We start from the raw sequence: 26711 nt of genomic DNA on the forward strand, positions 1-26711 counted from the left end.
ATCCAAGTAATATGAAATTGATCTCCACAGCGCAAGATGATGAGTTGTATACAGCTGTGCATTAGAGAAACTCAGCAATTATGTAAAAGATGCTACCATTGCTTTAAACAGAGTTTTTGCCCTCTTGACTTGGCCAGTTCCCATATCAGCGATCAAAAAGGTTATTGTGTAGAAGTTTATGTAGCAAGACGATGTAAGATGTCTGATTCAATGTTCTTATTTTGTTGCTGATCTTTATTGTCCATTTTACTTCCCGCACTCTTTTTATGAAGCTGATGTGTGACTGTATTCATTTGGAATTTGTGTTTCTCTATTTAAGAAATACAGTCACTCCCCCCCCCATGGGACTTCAATTCTGTATTGACATATTGCTCTAGGATAAGATTAAATAACTGTCCTCACTGTGAGAACTTTCATGAGGGAGGATGGACTTGAACTTTATGTGTGATGAGCATAATGTTATTATATTCTCAATGGAATAGTAGACAAAATTCATAATATATTTTTTTAAAATGGCAGAATTAACTTATCCAAAATAAAATAATGCACTATAAGTAAGAAGACTTACTTATTTGTAGATTCATGTATTAAAGTAAACTCCTTGTATTTACTAAAGCTTTTACCACATGGAGAATTCTTGTTCCTTAGTACAGATGTTATTGGATTAAAGAGTGTTTGAATGCCTGAATTAAAGGGTATGCTTAAATACTTTTGTGAATTATAGTCTTGACTTGGTATAGCTGTAGTCATGCCTGAGTAAACTAATAGCATTGAGTATAAGCAGTAAATAATTCAGATTTGTACATAGTTCTTCCCCACAGACACTGAGTGGTTTATGTTCTTTATCCACTTGGTTTCCTGTGTTAAGATGTCAAGCAATTGCTTAACTTCTTGAACTTATCTGGCAAAGCCAATCTTTTTTACCATACCTATTGAATAATAAATAACGCTCATCTGAATTATAAAAACAAAACTCAGAAAGGAAACCCAAAAGACCCTGAAAAGAGAACCTGTTGCCAGATGTTTTGTTGGTTATAGTTTTAAACAAGGTTTCCTTTCCATTGAATATGGAAATAGTGCAGAACTCCACTTCTGTTGCATGTTCAAATTTATTTACAGCTGATCTATTTTGCCAACAATTTCCCTGCTTTAAAAGTACTTGTCTTCAGTTTCACTGGCAGGGGACAATATGAAGAAACTCTAGTATTATGAAAAATATTATTCTAGCTGAAAAAAATCTGAGCACCTTAAGTTGCATATTCTATGTTTTTATTGTCATTTGCTTTTGCAGTATGAAATAGAGTATTGAGAGAGGCTCATGAGCTTTAAGGATACCACTAGATGTTTCTCTCAGCTCCCGGTTACTTTCTTCTTGATACCCTCCTATAGCTGCTCCTGATTAGCTGAGGATCAGGACCCAGCTGGTCACCTATTGAATCCAGCTGGCAAGTTGATTATTTTCTCTATAAGAGCCCAGGTAAAAGGAGGTATTTTCTTGTAAGTGGGCCCAGAGGGAGAAGGACAGAGAGGTTATATATAAACTGATCAATTAGATATAGAGGAAAGCATATCTTCTTGAGAACATGAGTAGACATGAAGGGCTTTGAAACTCTGAAGGGTACATCCTCTGCAAGAATGAAAGAATAAAAATGGTTGATAAAAAGTGAAGGTTCTTATGTTCTGATTTTCTTTGAAGTGTTTTTTTTTGTTCTCTGCTCTCTGACTGGAACAGATAGAGGTATAGTTGCCTGAGGTAGGTACTAAGCAAGTCTAGTGACTGATGACGAGAACTAACTTGGAAATAAAAAGCTGGAATAGAAAGTCTGTAGTTTGCCAGGGAACAAGTAGATGATTTCTTTGGGGAAGCACAAAGTGACCAGTTTCTGAAAACAGATCAGCAGTGCTCTGACGTTAGAAGCACTGAGCACATCTGGCTTGTCCCTAGGAATACAAGCATGTTCAAGGAGCCTAGAGCAAAGCATTTAGATTCCTTTCTGTTTCTTCTGGAAAGTTAGACACCCTAAACTTCAATAATAAAGTTGCTTTCTGAAAAGATGAGTGGGTGGTGGGGGTGTTCGGACTACTAAAATGTAAAGGAACTCCATAACCCGGTTCCTCATATTAATCAAAAGGAGTATTTCTGGAACTGGAATTTGTTCATAATTTTGCTATGAAAACTTGATTCTGATGCAAAAAGGTCTTAGCTTAATCTACAATTCAATTTTTTTCTGTATCAGATGGCTTTAAACTGATTGTGTATCTGGAAAGAGAAAAATGGATGAATTGGGTGGATTCAGAGGGGCTTCTTAGTCTCATTATTTGTCCCTACTTTGTGTTTTTGTGTTGGAAGTGACAGGAGTGTTGCTAAAGATACTGGAAGATGTTTCTTTGAGATGTTCCAGGCGCAGCATTTTAGTTGAAGTTCAGCATAACTTGTTTTTCTCTTTGTAGTCCATTTTGTGCTGTAAATTTGAGACAAATAATTGTTTTGTTTTGTTATAGGGAAAGGTGAACATGGAAAGCCATACCCTCTTACAGAGGAAGACCACGATGATTCTGCTTATAGGGAAAACGGCTTCAACATATTTGTTAGCAACAATATAGCACTGGAACGATCACTGCCAGACATCCGACATCCTAAGTATGTAAATTGTCTCCTGGACTATTTAGTTTTTAAGTTTTTAATCTTTGTATGTCTCTAAATAACCTGTTTTCCTGGAAGGTCAAACATGAACCCCCAGTCAACAAAAAAATGATAATTTCATTAAATAGGAAATGGAAACTTTATCACCATTGCTGTATCATTTGCTCTGTATTTTAAACTGACTCTGTATTAGTAACATATTAACACTATAGAAGGCCTCTTTTCATTACAGAATGATTTTCATTAAATTCCTGGATAGTGATTTCTGCAAAAAAAAAAAAAGAAAATCATATAGTTTTTCATGTTCTTAGTTGGTTAATATCTGTAGATTTTTGGTCTGGGGTGTGGAGTAACAAGTTGCATACAGTTTTTGGCTAAAGGTTTTGACACTACAGCTTGCCAGATGCTGATACTACAGTTGATTTATGCAGTATAAAATTATGTAAGAACAGAACATGCATGATGCACATGCAGAACTTGGGGATGCTGGATGATGGTATTGTTCCCTAACAGCACTAATATAACACAGAGAAATAAGATAAAGATTATCCTGGAAAATAATCACTGAGCTAAAAATGGTCGTACAGTTCTTAGCAAACATAACTTCCTTTTATATTCTTTAATTTTAGCCTCCTTTATATCTGAAGAGTAAAGCTTCCTATCTGTAGCAGGGAAAAGGGCACTTTTACCTTTCTAGGCTCCAAGTTCCAGTCCTCTAGAGTCATTCTGAGCTCTGAAGAGAGCACTGATTTGAGTTGTCTTTTACCTGGCATTTTTCCCCTCTTTTAATTAGATGTTATGCAGCTGTCATGTGGGGGAAAGATACAGGAGCGAGACAAAACAAATTGTCTCCATGACTATATTTGTATTTTCTTTCAGATATAATTCTCTTCTTTACGAAACATTTCATGTTAAGGTACCTACTCCTTAATTTATAAAATTTTGGTGTGTGATTAGTTTAAAAATTTTCAAGGACCAAGGCAGAACTGTTTGCATAGTAAGAGTAAGAGTTTAAAAAAAGTAATTCACATGAAGGAACTAACCTTTTGTTAGAGCTGTTTCTAATTTAATGTTAAACATTAATTGTCTAATTGTATTGTTTTGAGAAAAAATGTTGCTCCTAATTTGTATATATTAGTATTGTTTGCATAGAATTAAGTCAAAAGAAATGTTTTTATAACAAGTTGTATGTTTTATGTACTTTTTTTGCTTTCTGATATTACTTATAGAAAAAGTGCTTCCAAGAAGTTTGAGTTCTAACATACAGCTTTACAGCATCAAATCTGTGGTAAATTACATTGCTGATATAATGAATATGTTCATTAAGCATCCTCCTGTGTTAGCAAAACTGCAGAGGACAATTACTAAATATAAAAGGAAGCTGTCAGGTTTATCATCCCTTTGTGTTTTTGTAAATTGATCTTTTGGCAACTTGTTCCTCACCCGCTGCTTTTGCACAGTCAATGACATTTCCACACGTGTCCCCAGAAGCAACGTGAGTGGTGTGTTGTCAGAAGTGACATATTAGGAATGAGTCAGTGCTAAACCAGCCTTTGTCTGCCCTCCTTCTCCCAGCACAAATCCTTTTGTGACTTTCACCTAAGTGTCTCACTTGGGAAGCTTGTATCCTTAGGTATTGGCATTGTTTCCATGTTTCAATTCAGCTAGATTCCTATGGTCTTCAGTGAAATATTGTATGGTGCTCTGCGTAAACTGACTTCTGCCATGGGCTTCTAACCTTCCTTATGTTAGACACTTATAACACAAGAAGTCCATTGGTTAATTGACTGTATTGCATACCATTTAAATGCAAAGAAAAAAATGTTCTTGTCTTGTGCTAAAATTGCTTACTAATTAGTATGCTGATTAAGGAGACAAAGCTGAGCTCTATACTTCTGATGGTTACGCCTTGAAGAAAGTGTATTTCTTCAACTTCCAAGAGACACAGAAGTCTGACAATGCTTTCTGACCTACTGTCAGAAACAAACCCCTCTCTTGGCTGCTGTGTGTTAAATATGGCCAGTCTCAAATTGCACTTCACTTTTGGAAATGTGTCCTCTCTTCAGAAGTGCATGAAATGTGAAGTAGGTCATACCTCATTGTGCTGGTTTTGGCTGGGGTAAGGTTAATTTTCTTCATAAATTTGCATGTCACCCTTGTGAAGGGACGATGTTAGAGGCTGGAGAGGCAACTCATAAAGTTGCTTTCAGAGAAACTAATTGAAAAATTATGTAATTTCTGTGCCAGAAAAGGATGCTCTTATTTCAATAGCATTAGAGTAGATAAATCAGGTGAGGTATAGCAGGCAAGATCTAGTTTGTTCAGCTTCTGAACATTATAAAGGGCTTTGGCTTAGTGGAACTTCAAACTACTTCGAGGCTTTTAACTGTTTTCTGCACATTTGTGGGAGATGGTATTACTCTAGACTTTGAGTTTTTGATCCTCTGTCTCTGTGTATACCATTTGCACAGGGAGTCATCTGCTAAAGACTAACTTCCTGAAAGTACTATGACAGATTTTATAGAACCAAATAGAATGGTTTTATTGCCATCAGTAGAGAAAATTCACAAAATGGAGTTTCAAATACAACAAAAAACTGGTGAATCCTGTAATTTGAATCAAAACTTATTAAATCAAAAGAGCAGCTACAGTAGTTTCAACACTTATCTGAAATAACTTCAAAAATATCTTGGTCTGAAGTCAGACCAAGGAAATTTCAAGTACCCCTTCCAAGTGTTTGGTTTTATGGGAAGTATGAAAAAATAGCAGATAACCCAAACTTGCTCTTTTTAATCCAAATAATTTTTCTCCTTCTGAGTCTCTTAGCAAACTGAGCTCAGAATTTGCAAATAACACCTTCTAGCAGGGGGACAGGTAGAACTAAACAAATGCTTAGCTGATTGACCTCTGAGAAATTCAGGTTTTCAATTTTTTTATAATATTCTTGTGTTTTTCCTGTGATTTTTTAAAAAAACACTTCAGCAAGATGTGTTATGATTGATTTTTTTTCCTTTCCTTTTTAAGACATCAAAATATGTGTACTATAAAAATCCCTAGAGAAATTCTATTTTAAGGCTGACTTAACAGCTTTCCTGTGTCCTTAATATGTTTCTATTGCATCCCTTTAATATCTCCCATGTTTTTTTTCTCTCTCTCAAATGCTCAAATATTTTTGCCATTTCTGAGTGGTCTTTGTCCTGCTTCTGTCCCACTCGTGTGAAAGTCTTCACACAGTGGGTGCTCTTGCCAAGCTATATTAGCTAATTCTCTGTTCTTTGCCCACAATCACCCCCTGGTTTTAAGTTTAAACAAACAAACAAAACTTTTTTTCCCCCCTTAATTGTAGATTAAAGTCTGAAACAAGATTATCATCTCAGTTCATTGTGCTTCAGGACCAATTCAGTGAAAATAAGAGTTTGGTCACCTAAAGTAGAAGGCAGCATTATAACCTTTAGGTTGTATTGAGCAAAAGTAATGGAGTTAATGTTTAGGAGGTAGAAATTCTGTACCAGTATAAAAAAAAAACATTTCAAAACATGAAAGAAGAGTGTTTTCATGTTTTCCTTTTCACCTGCCTTGTGCCACTTTCTGTAGTCTGGAATACAACAAACATGCTAATGCTAGGGAAAGTGTTGGCAGTATTATTTTCTATTGTTGAAAGAGAAATGCTACTTATTCAAACTATTGAATGTCCCAGTTATAATTAATTCTTATCTTCTCCACATTATTAAATATTCTGCCATTCATACCAGTTTTGTTCAAACAAACAAAACCAAATCTGATTCACATTTTGAATAGCATTCTAAATGTGATTTTAATGAGGCTTTGGGGAGTGATTACAATCATCTAGTCTGAACAGTGAATATAAATTTCGTCATCTATCGTGTTTCAAACTCTTAAGTCCTTGTAAACTACAGAATCCATTTTTTAGCCTTTTGTTCTTGAATCAAGGAATTTGAGTTTGTTCCTGATACCAGTAGAGTTGAGACCTTTAAAATCTTTGGGTTTGGTATATTTGTATAGCTTCATTTTAGGGCCAGGTCTCCTTTTATCTAAGATTTCTGGATTAATTGCTGATAACTGTATCCTGGGGTGCATCGAGCACAGCATTGTGAGCCAGTTGAGGGAGGTGATTGCACAGCTCTACTCTGTGCTCGTGCGGCCTCACCTTAAGCCCCGTGTGTAGTTTTGAATGTCACAGCACCAACCCTGACAGAGTTCAGAAAGTGTTTGGACAATATTCTCATGCAAACACTGCGATTCTGAAGATCCTGATGGGTCCTTTCCAACTCAGGATATTCTGTGATTCTATGTGACTTGTGTAATCACAGAGCAGGTGCACAAATCCTTCTTAGCTTGCCTGAGTAATCTATCACGAGAAATCCCATCCTTTTAAGGTTTTCCTGGGCATAGATAGATTAATTTTGTACTGAAAGTCTTAATGTTCTTATTGTACATTAAGGATGCCAAAGCTGATTCTTGTGATGCTTGTTTTTTAGGGCTGCAGTCAGTGTTTCCAAGCAATGTCTGCTTGTCTTGCTGTTACTGAGTGAAGTGCTGGCCCTTCACTGTCACTCTCACCAGTATTCCTTTTTAGAAGTCTCAACTATACTCATTTTTCTTACACATTAAATTTTTCATAGCCCTCAGAAGAAATGCATTTTCATATTCAAAGAAATACGAGTGTTTAGCCAAGAGCTGTGAGATCTTCTGTGTCCTGAACACTAATGAGATTTTATTTAATAATAAAACCAAATTTCACTGAAACTCTTCTTTTTAGTAGCAGAAACTGAGAGAATGCCTGAATGGTTCTCTCTCAAAATATTTGAATGCAGTGTGGTTGCTCTCCACTGTATTTTTAAAAGACGCTAAAATGAATATGCAATGGGATTTCTCAGGGGAGCACTTTTTTGATTGATTGTATTTTTATGTGTCTTTAGAGTAGTTGCAGAGTTAACAGAGTTGGAGTTACTCTTAATCACTATGTTTTAGTAAAAAAGTGTTTTTGCAAAAACACTAGTATTAAGACTCACGTGGGAAGGGGATATATAATTATACAGTCATGCAGTAGTTCATATCTGAATTCCCTAAAAAAGTAGTCATTGCATTGTATTTGTTACTTTCTTTTTATAAATAGAGTACAGTTGTCACAGTCTAAGGTATATTAAAAATAAAATTTAAAAATTCGTCTTTAATCTACTAGTCTCCAAATCTACTCCAAGATAAATTCCAATCAAGTCCCTCAGCATTCTGTGATCTTAAAGACTGGCTTAGGTTGTCCTGCTTCACTAAAAGAAGATGATTTAATCTAATTTAAGTATGCCGAACTTCACAATATTTAATAAGGCACATGGAAGTAATTAGTTGTTTGGATCGATCTTCCATTGAATTTTTGATTAGATGTTGGAAGAAACAAAGATGGTAGAAGATTTCTTTCTAGTTCTCATTCACTTTGGGAAATCAGAAATGTTGTCAGACATGCTGCATTCTCTCATATTGCTAATTGCTAGAATTAGCTTAACCTTTCCGGGCTATGGACCAGCTGCTTAAACTCCAAGTGTGCTTTTAGTGGGTAGTGAAAAAGCTCGAGTTTATTACTGTGACTATTTTTCAAAGTGTTTTGTGTAGTTACTGAATAAGGTAGTGAAAGTGAAAAGTCATGCGGTCCAAAACATGATAGGCAATGTCCCCATTTCCAAGCCTCATCAAGAGCCTCATCCAAGATTTTCTCTGCAGTTGCTTCAGGGTATCCCATTTGAAGTGCAACTACTCAGAACAGGATCAGGAATGTTTTCTACTCAAGAAAATCTATAGCTTTCTGTCTCTATCATGCCTGGTGTCAGTTCCTCTGCAGGATATGTATTGATAGTAACAAATAACATGGAATAATTCCCAAGTGCTTTCTGGATGCTCTGTGTGTCTTTTTTTTTATGGCAGCAACAGCTAAAACATGGCAGAAGATTGATGATTCCTCTTGCATCCTTTTGGTGAAAAACAAGCTGCATTGTTAAAAAAGGCCAGTGCAGAGAGTCTAAACCTGATGGTTTAGACTGTTTTCTGTTTACTGAAAATTATTTGATAAAAGAAATAATCTGCTTATACAAGTAGGGGAATGCCCTGCATGTTGCTTATAATCCAGTAAAGCCTCCCATGCTGCTAAGAAAATAGCAAGCTGCAGTTAACATAACTGTGAAATTTAAACTTAATAGGGACAGGAATTCTGAAGCATATTTACCCTCCAGCCTGTTCTGTACATCTGGGATAGCCAAGTCTATTAGCATTTGACAAGGATTAAAGCTTGAACTTTTAACTGTCAGATAACACAGTAGTAAAATTGGAAAGTACATCTATCTTTGCTAAGATCTGTGAGAAATGTGGGATGTTCTGGTGGTTTGTATCTGAAGTTCATAGGTGAAAGTGATGATATATGTTGTTGTTTCATGAAAAGCCTTGGTCTACCTTACTTTTTCTCATATAATGCTTCTTGCTTCCTTTTCAAATATTTTTTTCATACAGTTAGGTATGTATCTGATGTGAATATGTATAGACTGGATACTTAAGCAAATGAAATTCAAACTCTAATATTAACAAAAAAAAAAAACAAGTGCCAGCTGTACATTTTCAGTAGCAATGCAATTGGCTGTTACACCTCATGCATAAGGAGAGCAAATGTGCAGCAATGCTGGAAAGGAAAAGCAACTTCTGTTTTGCCTGATTTGATTGTGAATAACCTTATGGAGCTCCAATTTTCTGAAGGCTGTGCTGGCCACAAGATGTGGTAATAGGTGTGAGAACTTGCCAATCTTGTTGGCATATGTGCAGCTGTTGGGCCTCATGGACCACTTTTACAGCATTTGCTCCCAAGTCTACAGACGTGATTTTGGTGTTATAGACACTGGTCAGACCTTGTAATATCTTGCCCATTATTTTATCTCTTTTATTGTGTACAGGCAGTGTTGTTGAGTGATATATGCTGACCATGTATTGCTATGAAAGGGAGTGGAGAAGAGATGTAGGTAGATCACAGAAAAACTATCTTTGAAAATTAAGTATTTTATACTTAATCAAACGGGACATATTAAGTCCAGTGCCCTGATGGGATGTACCCATGAATGCTGAAGGAACTGCCATCTATTTGGCCATTCTCAATGGTCTTTGAACAAACACTGAAGACTGTCATGAGAGAAGTGGCTAATAAGCTAGAGGATTCTTAGAAGCCTACAGGGTATCTTTGGAATATAAGGGCAAGTGGTAAAAGGATAATTAGGATTTCTGAAACAGAAGTTAAAGGGTAGTTGAATGTCACAGGTTGGTTTGTTCCTGAAGTCGTGTGCTTAAAATGCATTTTGAAGTGACAAAAACCTTAATTCTAATCCTGTTTCTTCTTCAGCCGGGAAAATGACCCTAGACTCACAATAGAGGCTTTTTATTGATCATGTTAAGGTCTGCCTTACTTTTGAGAGACAATCAGATAAGTATGCTAGATTTTAATGAAATAATTTTGAGTACATTGATATTTCTGTGATCTTCTCTCGCAAAAAAAAGTGGTTTTGAGGTGTTTGTGTATATATTATATAAAGTGGTCTGCTAGCTGTTACTTTGGAATTCATAATTAACAAAGTGTAAGGTTTAAGCTAAAAAATAATTAGAGTACTAAGATGCCTTCTGGTGTCAACTTGCTTGTGAGGAATTTTGAAAGGGTATAAAATTATTATATGTATTTTTTTCCCAAGCCTCCTAGATTTAATACATACAGGTGAATGGATAAATTTTATGTTAATTATTTTTAATCTTTTTAGTAAGATCTTTCCATAAATGATGATGATTTTATAACTAACTGTCTTGTAAAAGAAAACTTTGCAAACATAAACATGCTTTGTGTTGATATGGTTTATCTGACTCCGACTCTTCCCTTGGTTAGAGAAACCTTTTGGTTTGAAAGACAAAGTGAGGTGAACTCACTGACTTTGGTTTCTGCAAAGACAGACAATGCTGCTGGAGACTGTACATGACAGGCCAAAATGATGCAATTTGACATAAAGTAACAAGCACCTAATTCAGCTCCATAGGTTTTGGTGAAGTCTATACTGAAGGAAGCCTATGTAAAGAGCACAGGGCTTTACCTCCTTAGTTTCCAAGACATGTTGTTTGCTAGTGCATTTAATAGCAATAGCACAAACAATTTCTACTGTACAGTTTAATCTTTTTTCTTTTTCATGAAAATAGCACTAATGTTTTGGAGAAGGTTTATTTGTTCTAGTAAAGTGTTATGACATTTATTGAGGTCCATACGCAGTAATGCCTGCTTGTTTCCCAGCTGTGAGCCACCGTGAAAATAAAGATTACTTTCCCTGCCGTCAGCTCACACACAGGCTAATTTTACAGCCTTGTCAAATGGCAACAGAAATTACTAGTTATCACTACTTAATCAGGCTCAGTTGACAAGGTTAGATTGAAATAGAAACATGATGTGACTGAAGCTTGTTGCTGTAAATTGAATACTTTGACGTGCTAAGACAATTACTATGTAAATCTTCACTGGAAAATGTTTTGTCCTGGTAGCTTATAGGAGTCTTGTCAGTAGCTGGGAGCCCAGTTGGTGCTGTAGTTTCTTTTAATAAAGGGAAAGAAAAGGTCAGATCTGAAAAAGCAGTTCAGTGAAGAGAGCATGAGCTGACAAAGCCAATGGGGGGGGAAAAAGGGTTGAAATCTTTGTTTTGCTTAAACTGGCGCTTCTGGAAGAGGAGAAAATCAGATATGGGTGACTTCTATGATCCAGAAACTGCCATAGTAGGCTGCTACCTTGCTTCCTAAATGCAGCAAAGGGGTGTCTGTGAGACACTTAACTTCTTTTATGTTATTGTCTCTCCGAAAGGGCAGTTTACAAAGTTGTTGATGTGTCTGGAAGGCACAGAGCCTGGTAACTGACCACAGCATTTCCACTGGTATCCTTCAATGTGCAAAAAATATTGTTTCTATATCCACAGGGTCAAGCAAATTGCTGCTTTTATGAATTGGCTTTTACTGTCAAGTGCCTGAAGTGGTGCTAGCCCTGCTCTCCTTTCTCATCATTTTAGAAGCCTATTTTCTTTAATTTTGTCTTCTACAGAGTTCTGCATGTTTCTCTTAACAAAGAAGCTGTAAAGATGGAGAATTTGGAAGTTCTGCATCTTTTCTTAAGCTGGTATGATGTTTTAGGGCATTTTTTTTTCCCACATGTAAGCTCATCAGGGAATTAAACAGAACTATCCCTATTCCTTGAAGTCAAAGGATGCTGTTTTGTTATTTCTGTGCAGTAGAGTAGGCTAACCTACAAAATTAAATCACAATAGTCTTAGGACTCTTAGTAGTGAATAAGAAAGAAGTGTAATTGTAATCCTTTTCACTACTTCTCTTTTTATAAGCAGTCTTCTTCAAGCTGTACTTTATTAGTGCTTGCTGCAGATAGCTTCATGGTGTTTTTGTGACAATTTTTTTTTCTTCCTTAGGCAGGTTAATATTTCAGGAATACGGGAACCTATTGCTATTCTCTTAACCTTCTAAAAGTCTCCCTACAACTTTGAAGCCAACTCTAAAATTGTTTTGTTCAGAAACTCAGACACTCAGTTTTGATTCTTGTTTCAATTCAGTTGAAAAATTCTGTATCTCAAAAGAATAATTAAGTAAATATTAAGTGTTTTAAAGCAGGTTAAGGAGTATGACAGTGTATCACTTCTGTCAATAAGCCTTGAACTCTGGAGCCAAGTGCCCAGCACTAATGGGAGCAGCATGCCAAGTACAAAGCTAGTAGAAAGTTTCACTTTGTCAGTAATGTATATTTAATGGTTTTTACTGTAGAATTTACTTACAAATAAATTCTACCTTACCTTTTTGTGAAAAAAACATTGGTTTCCTAGGAAGACATTTCCTGGTGACTCTGTGGCAGGTGTGCATAATAAACAGCATTGTGCAGCTTTCCAAGTTCAGTTTTTCAAAACATTAATAAATTACATACTTGACTCGTTCATTTTATTAGTGCTTAGTATCTGTAAGGTAAAACATATGCAGATACGCTTCCCAGGAATGCCAAGGCAGTGGAAGGGTTAAAAAAATGTTTATTTCAGATGCATGGACCACTTCTTAAGGATGGCATTGGGTGCCAGGGCAAAAGGCAATGCTCTGCCTTCTCCAAGCCCTTTTGTATCTTCTCTCTCTCCTCCCCTACTTTCTCTGGCCCACGACAGCCTTGTACATGTCTGCAAACATGTTATCTCTCTGCGTACCAAGGAAATAGCTTGCTCACAGCTTCTCCCTGTGACTTTCTCTGAAATGCAGAAGGAAGAAAAAAACCACCTCATTTGAGAAGACATTTTGCAGTCTTCCTGAGTGAGGCAAGTTCTAGCTTTCTGTTACAAATTCTTGCAAAGTTGCACCTATCCCTGCAGTATCTAATAATGGAAGGGAGAGAGGAAGGAGATTCTTTGAACAGAGACAGTGAAGTTGTACTTACTGCTTTGAAAACTATTGTGGAAACAGCTCACAGACTGATAGATAGGTCCCTTGTTTTTAAAAATCTCATCCGAAAGTCTCTGCGGGAGAAATTTAATGATATGGTCTTATTCTTTGCTAAGAAATACCAGATACTAAGTTTTGAAATATCATGGAAATACAGACAAAATTAATCAAGGATAGCAATATTTGAGAGCATAATTCAAGGTTCATAACTTCTGATTCATTATAATCTTGAAGATGTCTCTTCATAAAGATGTATCTGAATCATCGGCAAATTCATCATTTGGTGCCAATTTTTCATAGATACACAAGTGTTGGCATTTATAGATTTTTTTTTTTTTTTTGCTAAGTCCACATTGCTGATGTTATTTCCTAATTCTGAATATTTGTGCAGAGGCAATGCATAATGCCTCTTGCACATTCTCCTCTTCTGAACTCCCATTGTTCTGAATGGTAAGGTAATAACTTCAGTAAGAAAATAGATGTGTGAGCTACTTACCTAGTAGGATGACAGTTGCTTATCATGGTTATTTTCTTCCTAGATGTATCTACCAAGACATTTTAGACCTAACTCAAAAAATTATTCTGATATTTAAGACTTAATAAATAAGCTTGAAGTAATTTATTATTTGTGCTAAGAAATTATCATTTTTATAACCTTAGCTACTGAACCCATTATTCAGCATTGTTCCATGAATAAGTGCTGGTGTGCTGCACTAAAATATGTTATGTTTAAATGCAGGAAAAGACATATCTTCAGGAAAGCACCTGTTATACATTATTAAGGCTAATCTGTAGTATTCTATTAAGGTTATGGGGAAAAAAAGGCGTCTGCTGAGTAGGAGTCCATTTCTAATTTCAGTTGTCACTTTCTTCACCCCCTTGAATAGTATTCCTGCCATGAGGCTTAGATATATACTGTTGTTTCTTCATCCCCTTATCCCCTCCTAACTTATTGATTCAGGCATTTGGATATTGCATTCTAGAAGTACATGACTGCTTTCCGAAGGCTTAAAATCATCTCTTTTGGTGGCAACCATTTATTTGTTTTGAAAAGTACAACTGAAAGACTAGTAGTTATTTGACTAAAGTCTGTCTGAAAAGTTCTGCATTTTTAATGTCTAGGCTGAGTGCATGGCTAAAAGTACAAAAATTTAAACTGCACACTTTGTTTAAATTTAAAGGAAAAAAGTCACCTAGAGAACACCTAGAGGACATCGACTTTGCAATTAGCCTTTTTAACCAACATGCAGTAGGATTAGACTACAGAAGTGATTTATTTGGGTTTAATAGCTAACTTACCATATGGAGTAATGGTAAGCTAGTTTTTTCCACTTCTTCTGTGTGGTCTCCTCTGACTGAGTGCAAACAGTTATTTTGTGTGTGTGTATATTTAGGGGTGGAGGAGATATCCCTAGGAGTAACTTATTTATTAGTTATATCTTCAGATTACTAGGAGGAAAGAGAATAGGCATATCAGTACAGCATGCATGTCTGGTAAGAAACACTCCTGCAATTACAGAGTAACTAGAAACAATAACAAAGATCAAATGTGTCACTGTGGAAGTCAGCAATAAGATGGAGTCTCCAAGAAAGAAAGTATTGTTAAGGGATTCTGTGAGATGATGATCAGCTTGGTTTTGTGTGGTGTTTTGGGTTCTTTGGCTTAGGCTTTTATGGAGATGAAAACTTACTAGTTTTAAAATCATATTTACTGGGATTTGAAAATGCTGAAGAAAAAACTTTCCAGAATAGTGTGAGAGTTACATGTACGTATGGTAGGTGCATTTGTTCTAATTCAAGAAGCATCACTGTTGGCAAACAGTGTTTGTTTTTTGTAGGTGTTGTTTTTTGTAGTTGGTTTTCTTAATTTGCCAACTGAAAGAGCTACATATTAATTGGCTGCATTTATTATAATTGTTCCTACTAATAAGAAAAAGAATTTTTTCTAAATTCTATTGCCGCAGTGGATTTTCTTTTTCTCAGAAAATGTTTGAATATATACCTAGACTTTTCTGTCACTAGGTAATGAGCAGTTTTCTCCAGAATTTTTGCAAAGCAGCTGTCCTTTTTCCAGTGTGCATATATGTTCTAACTACAAGCTGCTTAATAAAAAGTTTCAGAAATTGTTATTTCTGAAAATGACTTGTCATTAAATTGTCACCATGTTTTAGAAAGAGAAGTCTGAATTAGAAATTTAAATCTTATTTTTTTTGGAAAGCATCTAAGAACTAGATAGTTTAGCTACATAACAGTTAATATTTTCCAAATAAAACTGTAGTAGCTATGAGTTTTTATTATATCTTTGGAACATTTCATCAGTGTGGTACCTGTACAATAAATTGGTAAATATTGATTTCTAAGTGACATTTAAAAAGAGGAAATGCAAACTAAGCTGCAAATGTATGTAAATCAAAATTATAACCTACAGCAGTGTCTATGCATAGTTATTCTTTCTGACAAGGAGCAAAGATATCTCTACTTTTTTTAAACCTAGAAGTTGCAAGTCTAAACTTTTTTCCTTTTTTTTTTTTTTATAATATTTGTTTATTTTGTTTGATAATAATTGTTTATTGCAAAGTTGACATGTTCCTGCTTGTAGGGATACCTTTATCAGGGTGTGACTTACTTTTCTGGGTGAGAAATCATTCAGTTACTTTGTCCCCAATAGGTGAAAATTCCAGGCTTTGTTAATAACAGAGGAATGTGTCCCTTTTTTTCCCTTTTTCAATAAAACTTGAAAGATGAGGTCCTATAAGTTGCATTAAGCTAAACTTTAGTCATAAAATATCTTTGGATATTAGGAGAAAACAAATTGCAATTAAGATGCTGAATGTACAGTGCTTTCCTTTGAAAAATAAAGGAAATGTAAGCAACCTTTCTTTATGAGTCTGTGTTTTCAGAATTGTGTTTATCTCTATATTTAATACCAGTAATCATTTTGGATATCGAGATGTGAAGTTGGAGTTGTATTTGTGGATGTTGTTGTTTTTCATATTGTAAGCACGTATCATCCAGGATAATACTGAATTGTTTTCTCAAGTTTTATCTCCTGCTATAATAGACTGTTTTTAAAATCTTTGCTATGGACAAAAAAAGGATCACTTCAGATTTTCATTTACTTCGTATTATGTTTTGGAATTCTTTCTGATAAGAGGGTGGGGTTTTTTCTGGAAATGATGTTGTAGAAGATACATTCTCTGTCATTTTGCAGGAAAAGGTTTCCAGCAAAGGAAAAGAATTCCAGCCAGTTAAATACTTCACTCATTGTGCTTAAGTTTTGTCAGTGTTCCAATTTATTCTATATTGTAAGCAATATAAATGTTTTGAATTAACTAGTTATTGTCACGTGAAAGTACTGCTTGATTGTACTGTTGAATTTTTATGGCATAAACCATGATGGTTGAATGGCCCAAATGGATGACACTGTATGCCAACTCAAATTTTTGTTATGCTTATACAATTGTTTTCTTGCCTCTCCAGCTGTAAGCACAAGGTGTACTTGGAAACACTGCCAAATACTAGCATAATTATCCCATTTCATAATGAAGGCTGGACTTCACTCTTGAGAACAATACACAGTATTATCAACCGCACCCCAGACAGCCTGATAGCAGAAATCATTCTTGTGGATGACTTCAGCGACAGAGGTAAGGCCCAACTGGTTTTGTTTTAACTTGAAATTTATAATGCTGTGTGATCTATACAGAAACTAAAGGGAAGCAAAAAGAAAGGAGACCAGACCTAATGGAATGCTTGCCTTGAAGTGCTGTTTCATTATTAGTGGGAATAAATATTTATAAGTGGCTTTTGTTTTACTTGGCATGAATACTGAATTCCATGTCAAAGGGAAGAGTCTGTGAGCTGTTCATTAGCTCTCATTAATATAGTATTTTGAATATATTATTTCTGAAATACTGCAAATTTTAATGTTTCCACATCTTTTCCTTATGCTTCCCTTTTATTTGAAAATGTATTATGTTTGACCATTTGGGATGCAACCAAATCATTAGATTTTGTTCCTGGAATTTTTTTGAGCTAGGCAGCTTCAAAAATACTAATACAAAATAGCCATACAGAGAATTGTGACTCTTTTTGAATGGAATGTGAAAAAAGTGCTTTAGAATAGTTGATCAAGTTTGTCATTTACATGTACTGAAATTAAGAAAACTGCAATCACTTAATGGCTTCTGCCATTATCGTTTCTCGAATGCAACACAAAAAGTGAATGCCTCCAGTTTCTTAAATGAATTTTAACAATTCCTTAGGTAAAATTCATCTGTGATAAGGATATGGAACTGGGAAATAGTTTTTCTTTTGAATTCCAGGACCTCTCATAGAAGTTTAAGCATGAAGACCTTTGACTTTTCTTTGGTGTTTGAGGGGTGGGTTTTCTGTTTCTGTTGAAACATCAATTGCTGGTGTATATGTGAGCTTTGTTCTGAGTAGATTGATAGACAACAAAAGAGAGAACTGTACCCTTTATAATATTTTACCTAAAACCTTTGTCTCAGCTAGGACCTTAGAGGAGCAAATTTCTGACCTACTGTTGTGAGAAGCCTCTGGGTGAGTGAGAGGAATAATAGTAGAGCACTGCAGCAGCAGAATCATTTTTGTAAGATTTTTAACTTGATATTTCAGGGTTTAGAAAGATTAATGCTGCACACATCTATCTTGCCCTCTCATATCTGCTGATTTACTTGCAATGTCCTTTGATGAACTGCCTCTCAGTCTGTAATGCAATTTAAGAGAAATTGTAAAGTGAGTACAGTTCTGACTATTCTATGTTGATGGAATCTAGACCTTGGATGAAAGTTTCCAAAACAAGAACTGCAAAACAGCATGACCATTTTTCTGCAGGCTAGCAATTTCCTAGTAGTAAACAACTTACGGGGAGGTCTGTAAGTTGGTTTTATGAGCTACCTGACAAGTAAAAAATACTTTTTTTTTTTATTGAGATGGTAGCTATTGAGGCTGTGCTTGCTCAATATGGTAATACTGTAGCATTTTTTTGATGGAGATTATAATGACTGTTGTTAATGCCCTTTTAAATATGTTAATGTTTTGTAAAGCTTATCTACTTCCTGGTTATTAGAAAAAGAACTAATGAGCGTGTTTGGTGTACTGTATGTTTTAAGAAGAGAAAGCATACAAGAAAAATGTGCTGGAGTCTCTACTCGGAATTTAGTAATATTGAATTTCAGGTCAGCTGAATCATTTTGGCACATGTGCAGTGTTTAATTCTTGTATTTGTGATCCTCTAAACTATACTTAACTGAGATTATATTGTGTTTTCTTGTGTTCTTTTTTTCTTTTTCATGAGGTGACCACTGTAATAGAGTTGGATTATTTTGTGCTGAAAAAATGCTGACTGTTATCTATCCGTGTCTCCTCCCAGTTCATAGCATAATCTTTTTTAAAAGTAGCAGAAGTCTAGTTTACTGTTGTTGTTCATTCACCCTTTCACTGCATTTTCCTGGACTGATGAGAGAAGTAAAGCAGCGTAAAATAATTTTTGGCCTAATCTGGCTTCAGTCTGTGTGGTCAGATCTTGTCAAAACTCATAGAATCATTGCAAGCAAAATTTCCTGCAGTGTTGAGGCAGTACAGTAATTAGTGATAAATCTATGTCACTTTTTCTTATTGTATATTTTTTTCATGAAGCTTCATATGTGAAATAGCTGACAAACGGCTATTACTTTGTTTTGTGAAATCAATTATATACTATTTAAGGGATATTGTATATGTTATTCTTATTTCCTAACTTGATATTATAAGGAGAGTTTTCTGTTAGGAACCTGAACATCACTTGTAGGTAGTCAAAAGTGAAAATGGGATATTTCAATAACACCAGTATTTTAAAAGTAGTGATTAAATAACCTTTTTCTCTAAAGTGTTCTACTAATCAAACTCTTTCTTTTTTGTCAACATCGAGGAAGTTATGAAAAGTCAGTTTCTATTAGAAATAGAGTAAATAAGAAAAATTAGGAACTTGAAAGCTGTGTAAAAGATGGAGTTTTTTTTTAACTAATCCAAATATAAATAGAGAAATGCACTTAAGGAACTTTTGATAATGTATGATGAAAATGTTTTAGTGAACAGCTAGGTACTGAGCAGTTTGCTGGTTTGTCTGCAGAATTACTTGGCATGCTCTTATTTTATTCATATTCACTCCTTTGGCTTTTATGATCAAGCCCAAAAACTTTAGATAATTCATGCATAATATTCACCATAAATTATGACATTTAGATGTTATAGAAGTAAAAGGACAGCTGCACCTTTTTAAATATCAATATAATGCAGACTAGAGGCTCGGTATTAAGAGGGAGGTAAGCAAATGTTATAAAATTTGGAAGTGCAATGTTTGGTCAGATTTAATGGACAGATTTAATATAAAAGACTACATGAATACAGAAAGTCATCTGTGATAGTCAGAAGGAAATGTAGATTTTAAATATATGTACACAAAGCTGCAAAATTTTTGTTCATATAATTTATGCTTAAAAGTGATGAAACAATGGGATGGAAAAATATGTCCATGAGGCAAATAATTAGACTTAAACTTAGTTTACCTTAGAAAGCTATGGATAAGGGAGCTAGCTATGACGTGTACTGTTGGGCACTTAAAATTTAAGAATGTTTTTACTCTTCCCCACTGATACAGCAATCAGGTCTTCACTAGAGACTTCCACTGAATAACTTAGGTCCAAGTACTGTGGCTTTTTAACAAATTGAATTTGTTAAATTTAATTTAACAACTGAATGATGAACATGCTTTTGCATACTAAAACGTGCAAAATATTTCTACTTTGTGATGGATTTGGGGTTGCAATCCCAATACCTCATTCATGTAAACTTTGTATTCTAAACTCTGTAAGTTAAAGACTTACCAGTTTCAGAAAGTGTCACCTACCACAAAAATGAACCCTTATATTGAAAGTACCAACATATCTTTGTGTCAGGTATCTGCAGTGGCTTTGTGTGCAGGTCTGGTTTTGTGATCCTGGTTCCTGGAAAAGTGAGCCTTGTGAAAAGTGGGGTTTTTTTCTGGGAGAGTTTGACCCTGAGATTAGCTCATGGGGTTAGAGCATGGTGCTAATAACACCGAGGTTGTGAGTTTGATCTCTGTTGGGCCATTCACTTAAGAGTTGGACTTGATGACTCTTGTGGGTCCCTTCCAACTCAGAATATTCTGTGATTCTGTGTGAGGGGTGTTTGAAGTGGGAGGAGATTGATTTGCAGGTTTGACTTTGGGGATGAGGTGTTTCTTGTTGAAATAGTCTGTAAACAGACATCTCTGAAAAGGGGGCAAGAAGCAGATGTGGGCAACAGTTTTAAAGGAAAGAGCAAAATGAAAAAGACAGCATATTTTCATTGGTTCTGTTATGGAATATCTTGCATTTACAAAGGAGTACTAAAAATTCTAATTAATGTTCTAAAACTTTGGGGGAACATAGATTTGCATAATTAATTAAACAGTTCATGTGGGTTGCCAATGTGTGATAGATTTGTGCATCAACCTTTATTTCTTTTATGTTTTAATTACTTTATTAGCATAGTCAGACCTGTGAACTGTTACTAACACAGCATGTGCCCGTGAATGTAAAATTAACTTACCAAGCATTTTTACTTTACTCTGTAGTTCTTGAATGGGTGCAGCACCTATTATAAGAAAAAATAAACAAAACCACAGCCAACAAGTAAACTTACTAGCAGTAACAATTCTAGGGTTGTATTTTAGTTTGGAAAAAGATTATCAGATTTGCCACCAAAAGAAATTGAGAACTTAGTAGTCAGCAGCTTCTTGCAGGACAGGACTAGTTTCTGTCACTGGCAATGAACTGGTGTTTCGGTAGCAAATGACAAACTGTGAACTTCTCCTTCATGTTGATGAGCCAGTTTTACTGTCTGTTATGTTCTCCTATTTCTGTCCCCTTGCTTAGGTCTATTTTCTGCACTGCTACTCATTTGAGAGTAACATACTGTCCTATATCTGGTACCATATGCTTTGTGCCAGGTCTCTGAATAGCCCAGATTAAAAATGTGGAAGTCGGTGTGCAAAAGCAACCTATGACTACTTGATCAAAACTCAGTGTAGTTGGTCAATGAACTTCAATGCTAGTGATGTGCTTTGTTTTGTGTGAACATGGAGGAAGATCTGATCTATAGCATGTAAGATGAAATTTCCTGTATTTTGTTCGCAGGCAGTTTATGTAACAGGTCATTGTGATTCCAATTTACGGATGCTTGGCTTCAGATCATGGCTGGATATAACTCTTCTGATGAAATGAAAGAGAAGGCTATATTGTATGAATGGCTGTCTTGTCATAAGAAACCTCTGCTATAGACAGAAATTCTCTGGTATGATGAAAGCTCTTGTCTGCAAAAATTGCCATTTTTGTCAAAATATACAACATTTAAAATAGAAAATTGGAACAGGATGTTCTAATATTGTGAAAGTCAGCCTCTACCAAAGAAAATACTTTAAGTCAGTCCCTTTCCTTAAGTTTTGGAATCTGTTATTCAACATGGTTTATACTTGCTCAATGACTTTTCTTTTAATCTGGGCTCTTCAGAGTCACACAAGTGACTTGTTTTTCTTATATATTAATGATTCATCACCTTTATATATCAAAGACCAAACTTTTGAACTCAAGTTTCTGCTCATCTCTGAAAACTAACCATGCTTCTAAAAAAAAAAAGAAAAAGTTTGTCGGGCCCAGGTGGTGCAGGGTCAGCACTTCGGCACATGTTCCCCCTGCCCCCAGCAGTGGAGAGCTGGAAGTGGCAGCCCAAGCAACTGTGGAGAACTGATCTCAGCCAGCAGCTGTATAACCCCTTATTTGGACGAATTAGCTCTCTAGGTTTTGGTTTGCCCCTGTTCTCCCATTGTTTTCTTTTGTTTGGTGGGGCAGATGGGGGGGGTTGTGGTTGGTGGGGAGGACCCTCTGCCATTCTCTTGCCCTTTGTTCCTGGGGGACCAGGTGATGTGGTGAACTCCTTTTCTGTGGGTAAGCCATTTCCCTTGTATCTTTGTGGTGCTGCAATTGTTTTTCCTTGTTAGTAAATTTGTTAGCTTTTTTTTCCACTTATAACCTCTTTGCATTTTTTTGTCTCTCTGTATTGGGGGGGAATAAAAAGGGGAGGGAGTTCATTTTATTGGAGTTTCCATCCAATATTTGTCTTTGTAACCAAGAAAAAAGGCTGTAACTGTAAAATGTTTGGTAGGAATAGAAGCCTGCACTGGACAACTGATACGCTGGAAGTCAGATAAACACTAGATGCAATCAGTGGTGTGTGTTTGGAGGCAACAGTGGTGGCAAATGGAGGGGCTGAGGACCATGCTTGCTCTTGACCTTGATGGTGCCTGACTGTGTATGACTTCTCAGAAAGCTGAGAAACAATTTAGTACAAATACAGAAAAATAATTCTATCCAAGGGATTTCATGGCAATATTTTGTGACAAATCACTGGGTTTTTATTTGATGGAGAGGGGTTTGTTTCGGTGGTTTTGTTGCTGTTCTCTGTGTTGTGTTGATCTGGAACACTGTGTGTTGTTTGTGATTAGAATACCCCCCTGTAGCAGACAGGGGAAAAAAACCCCAAAAAACAGCAGTGGGAGGAGAAAGGCAGGAGCATACATCCTTCTGCAGGTATTAATATGCTAACAGTGAGTGTTCCCAGTGACGTTACAAGTAAACAATTGTGCTGAGTAAGGTTTATAAGCTTGGGGGAAGCACTGTGTTTCTGAGATTTGCTTCTGGGACTGATGCTAGCTTGACTGTCACTCTGGCATTGTGTTGGACAGCATAAATATGTACTGTAACAGAGCTGTGTTGATGGAACTTTCTGCTATCCACCTAAGATGTCCCATGGCTGGAAGTTTATACAATAGGAAAAACTTTAGAAATCAGCGGCTGCCAGTCCCATAGTTAAAAGTTTATACAATAGTAAAAACTTCTGAAATCACATGCTATACTGTAGGATAGACTGTAGCAATTGATAGCAGTTAAAAAGGAATGGAATAATGGTACACAGAAATCTGTTTCCTTGACTTAACTGAGTACTAAACTGAAATAATTCAATTGAACAATCAAGCCTTATTCTGTTTTTGCTATATAGATGAAAACAATTTGTTACTGCTGTAGTAGGCATACATCAATATTTACACTTAAGTCAAGCTGACTTTAGTATACAACAGTCCTCTGGAGAACATTAGTAATTTGGTTCAGACTAGAGACATCTGCTTCATTTTGAAACAGCTATGAAACAATATAAAACTAAGTGATGAACATTGAATATGAAGCACACTTAGTCTAATAGAAGACATGAGGAGTTGCCTTATCTTTTTCATTAATGTCTTTTGTGTATTGAATTGGCAAGAACTTTGAGAAATGGCCATTGTTATTTCTATACCAACAGCGGAACCTGAGGGTCATGTTACAACTTTCTGAAGCAAACTGCTGGGTATTTTTAATAAAAAGAAACATTGAGTAATAGGAAAAGAAATGCTAATAAAAGTCCTTGTATGAGGCTTGGTATTTGATTTAGTTCAGAAACAATTGAATTTTTTTATTTTTTTTTTTGTTAAGAACAAACTGTGAGTACCTGAGTGAAACTTTAATGAGAACAGTGATTAAACAAGCATAAGCTTATGCATATGTTATTTTATTATTCCTTCCCCTTGCCACCTTCCATCCCAAATTTTGGATGTCCCAAAATACAGCTCTGTCAGAGAAGTTTGTGGTGAAAAACCTTGTTGTGTCAATAGAGAGTGGTTCACTGAAGCAAGTTCCCAATCAGCTGAAAGTCGTAGGCTAGATATTGCTGTCTTTTAAAGTAGCTGGAGACTGGGGAACCTGGAAGTGATTTGCAAGGAGTAAGCTGTGCTGCGATGTAAAACAGGCTTTCAATGAAGTTTTAAGCAGGCAGACTCAGCTTGTCACAGAAGAGCACTCTCTGTGTTTACCATTCCTGTCCCTTTGAAGTATCTGTACTTCTGATGTAGCATAGACAGAAGGGAGACTGCTGAGAACAAGAGGCAATATTGTATCTGTAAGACCAGCACAGGTTTTGCCTCCTCACCTGGGAAGGATTAGTATTCTGTTAGTAATAAGGCTGCTTAGTGACCCTATCAATTACAGCATAATTCCTACGGTAGACAGAACACCTAGAAGGAGGACTTGCATGTGAATCAGTGTCATCCAAAAGCCATCTCAAATGTAGATGCTGACACCTCAGGTATTTGAAAGCTGTAAACTTGAGAGAGCTAACACTGCTATCTTGAAAACACTGCTATCTTGAACTGTCAAGTTCAGTGTGCTCTCACCAACCACAGTGTTGGCAGGTATTTGCAATGCTAGACATAACTGACATAAGACATTATTTGTAAGAAAGTAAGTGTGAATCCACATACCTGTTAGGTTTATAGATGAATAGTTAGACCTGAAATGCACAGCCTTACCAGCTGGGAAACCTATTGCTGCAGTCAAGTAATTATACAAAGGTAAAGATAGATGTTTTCTACTTCCTAAAGAATTTGCAGTGGCTTCACACTTGCTTCATACAATGTCCTGGAACCCAGAGTGATCCCAGCAACTTGAGTTCTGCTGTTCTTGTCACTGACAGGGTAAGCAAACCTTTACAGGAGGAGAGTTTAATGCAGCAAAGTTTTGAAGTAATGTTTGACCTTAACATTAGCATATTACTGCATATGCACTACATCAGAAAAAAATATGTTAACTTTTAACTCTACATGAGGGTCAGTCTCATATTTTAAAGGAGATTTAAAAAAAAAAAAAAAAGAAAAAGGCCAAATAGGAAACCAAAACTAATTCAGTTTCAGAATGTCTATGTTGACGAGAGATCTAACTAAACAGAGGATTTACATTTTTGTACTTGGAATCTTGAGCTATAAAATTACTCTTTAATTTCCTCTACAGTGCACTCACACAGTTGTTATTTGAATTTCATGAAACTTGGATTTGGCTCTGGTCAAAATAAAATACACTGTAACAAGTACAATTTAAAAGATATGAGTGTGAGTTAGAATAAACTGATTTGAATCTGTAATACTAAGTTCCTGTTCTTTACTGCACATTCTCGATTTGGATTACTTAACATTATAAATTCTGTTATGAGGGTTTTATTCTGAAATTACAGATTACAAAATTTTTCCTTCAGCTCCTTGATGTACCTTGCAATAGGAGTTTCATTACTGAAGGCATTCCAACTTGACAGAATGGCTTTACCAATGGGAAAAAAAAGGTTGCCCTGAGATTGGGGGTTATCTTGAAGTCAACTGCAGCCCATCTCAAAATGCATTTCATTTGCTGGAGTAAAAGAATATTCCCATATTGAGAAAAAAGGGAAAGGTGGGAAGAATTTCACATAGTTGAAATTTTATACTTTACTTAGACAGAATTAATTAATTGGGAATGCATCTGCTGTGGGAGAAAGTTAGGAGTTACCCCCACCTCCCAGTGCTGTCTGCACTTGGGCAACTCAAATACAACTCAGCTGTAAAAATGAAAACCCCAGTCGTGAAATATCATTATGAAAACTAATTCTTACTTTTCACATAGTTCATTGAATTGCTTATAATGCATAAGTAATTTTACTTTTGAGTACTTGTGGAGTCTGAATACAAAGTTTGTATTTCCACAGACTGTCTGGGTCAGTCTTTCTTTACTTGCCCACTCAAAGAAATACTTGCTGGCTGTGCACCATGCCTACAGCTTGCATCCCTTTCGTGTGTGAACGTGCAAAGAATTTTTGACATGGGAACCAATGGGCAGCCTGTACTTAGCAAGGCTGTGTTCTCTGTGTGTCAACTTCTAAAAATGTTGTGCCATACTTGTATCGAGTGTGGTTCATGAGATACCTGAAGTAAATTTGGATGTAAAACAGTATGGTCACTCTGAGTAATCTTAAAATGTTGGAAGCACGTTTATTCTTGTGGCAAATCAAATGCATTCTAGTTGTGTTGGGTTTTTGTTTTGTATTTTCTACTATGCATCTCAGCTTCGATTTACATTTCCTTAGGGTTAAATTGAATTATGGCTGAAATTAAATTATTTTAAAATTCCTCATGTGGAATACACAAATTTGATCTCATAAACAGGAGAGAAAATTTCTAAACATGAGTAAACATTGGTTTCTACATGGGCTTTTCTCTGAAATATCAGTTGTTTACTTTCCACTTGAAAAAGCATTATTATATTACAGTAATACACTAAACAACTTGACAAGAGACTTGAACAATTAGCTCAGGATTATCTTCTTCAGCTTCAGTTAATGAACTATGGAAAAGATGCACATTAGTTTCTGAAAAATTGGAAAATATATGGTTCTTACACGACATTTCCCTACATTTCTTTTTGTCTTTTATAAGTTTCTTCTTAAGTTTTAATTTTTCTTCATACGTTTCAAGATTTTTTTTTTTTAATGTCAAAATTGGTGGTATGAATGAGATGATCTTGGGAATCTCATTTGCATTAGGAAGTTCTTAACTAGTATTCCACATGTATTATTTCTACAACTTCACTGAGTAGTATAATGGAGATATGAATTTTTA

The 26711-nt window shown here is 35.7% G+C and overlaps 1 protein-coding gene across 19 annotated transcripts in view; it reads left to right on the forward strand.

Annotated features, from left to right (window-relative positions):
* GALNTL6 (polypeptide N-acetylgalactosaminyltransferase like 6) overlaps positions 1-26711 on the forward strand; it is a 573576-nt gene that overhangs the window by 308482 nt on the left and 238383 nt on the right. For all 19 annotated transcript variants that reach the window (XM_064652482.1, XM_064652480.1, XM_064652481.1 and 16 more), the window contains 2 exons: positions 2503-2641; positions 16619-16785. In XM_064652482.1, coding sequence (XP_064508552.1) covers positions 2503-2641; positions 16619-16785 — 306 coding nt within the window. The remainder of the gene's footprint in view (positions 1-2502; positions 2642-16618; positions 16786-26711) is intronic.

This window comes from Pseudopipra pipra, chromosome 4 (genome assembly GCF_036250125.1).
Source record: "Pseudopipra pipra isolate bDixPip1 chromosome 4, bDixPip1.hap1, whole genome shotgun sequence".
In the NCBI taxonomy this organism is placed as follows: Eukaryota; Metazoa; Chordata; class Aves; order Passeriformes; family Pipridae; genus Pseudopipra; species Pseudopipra pipra.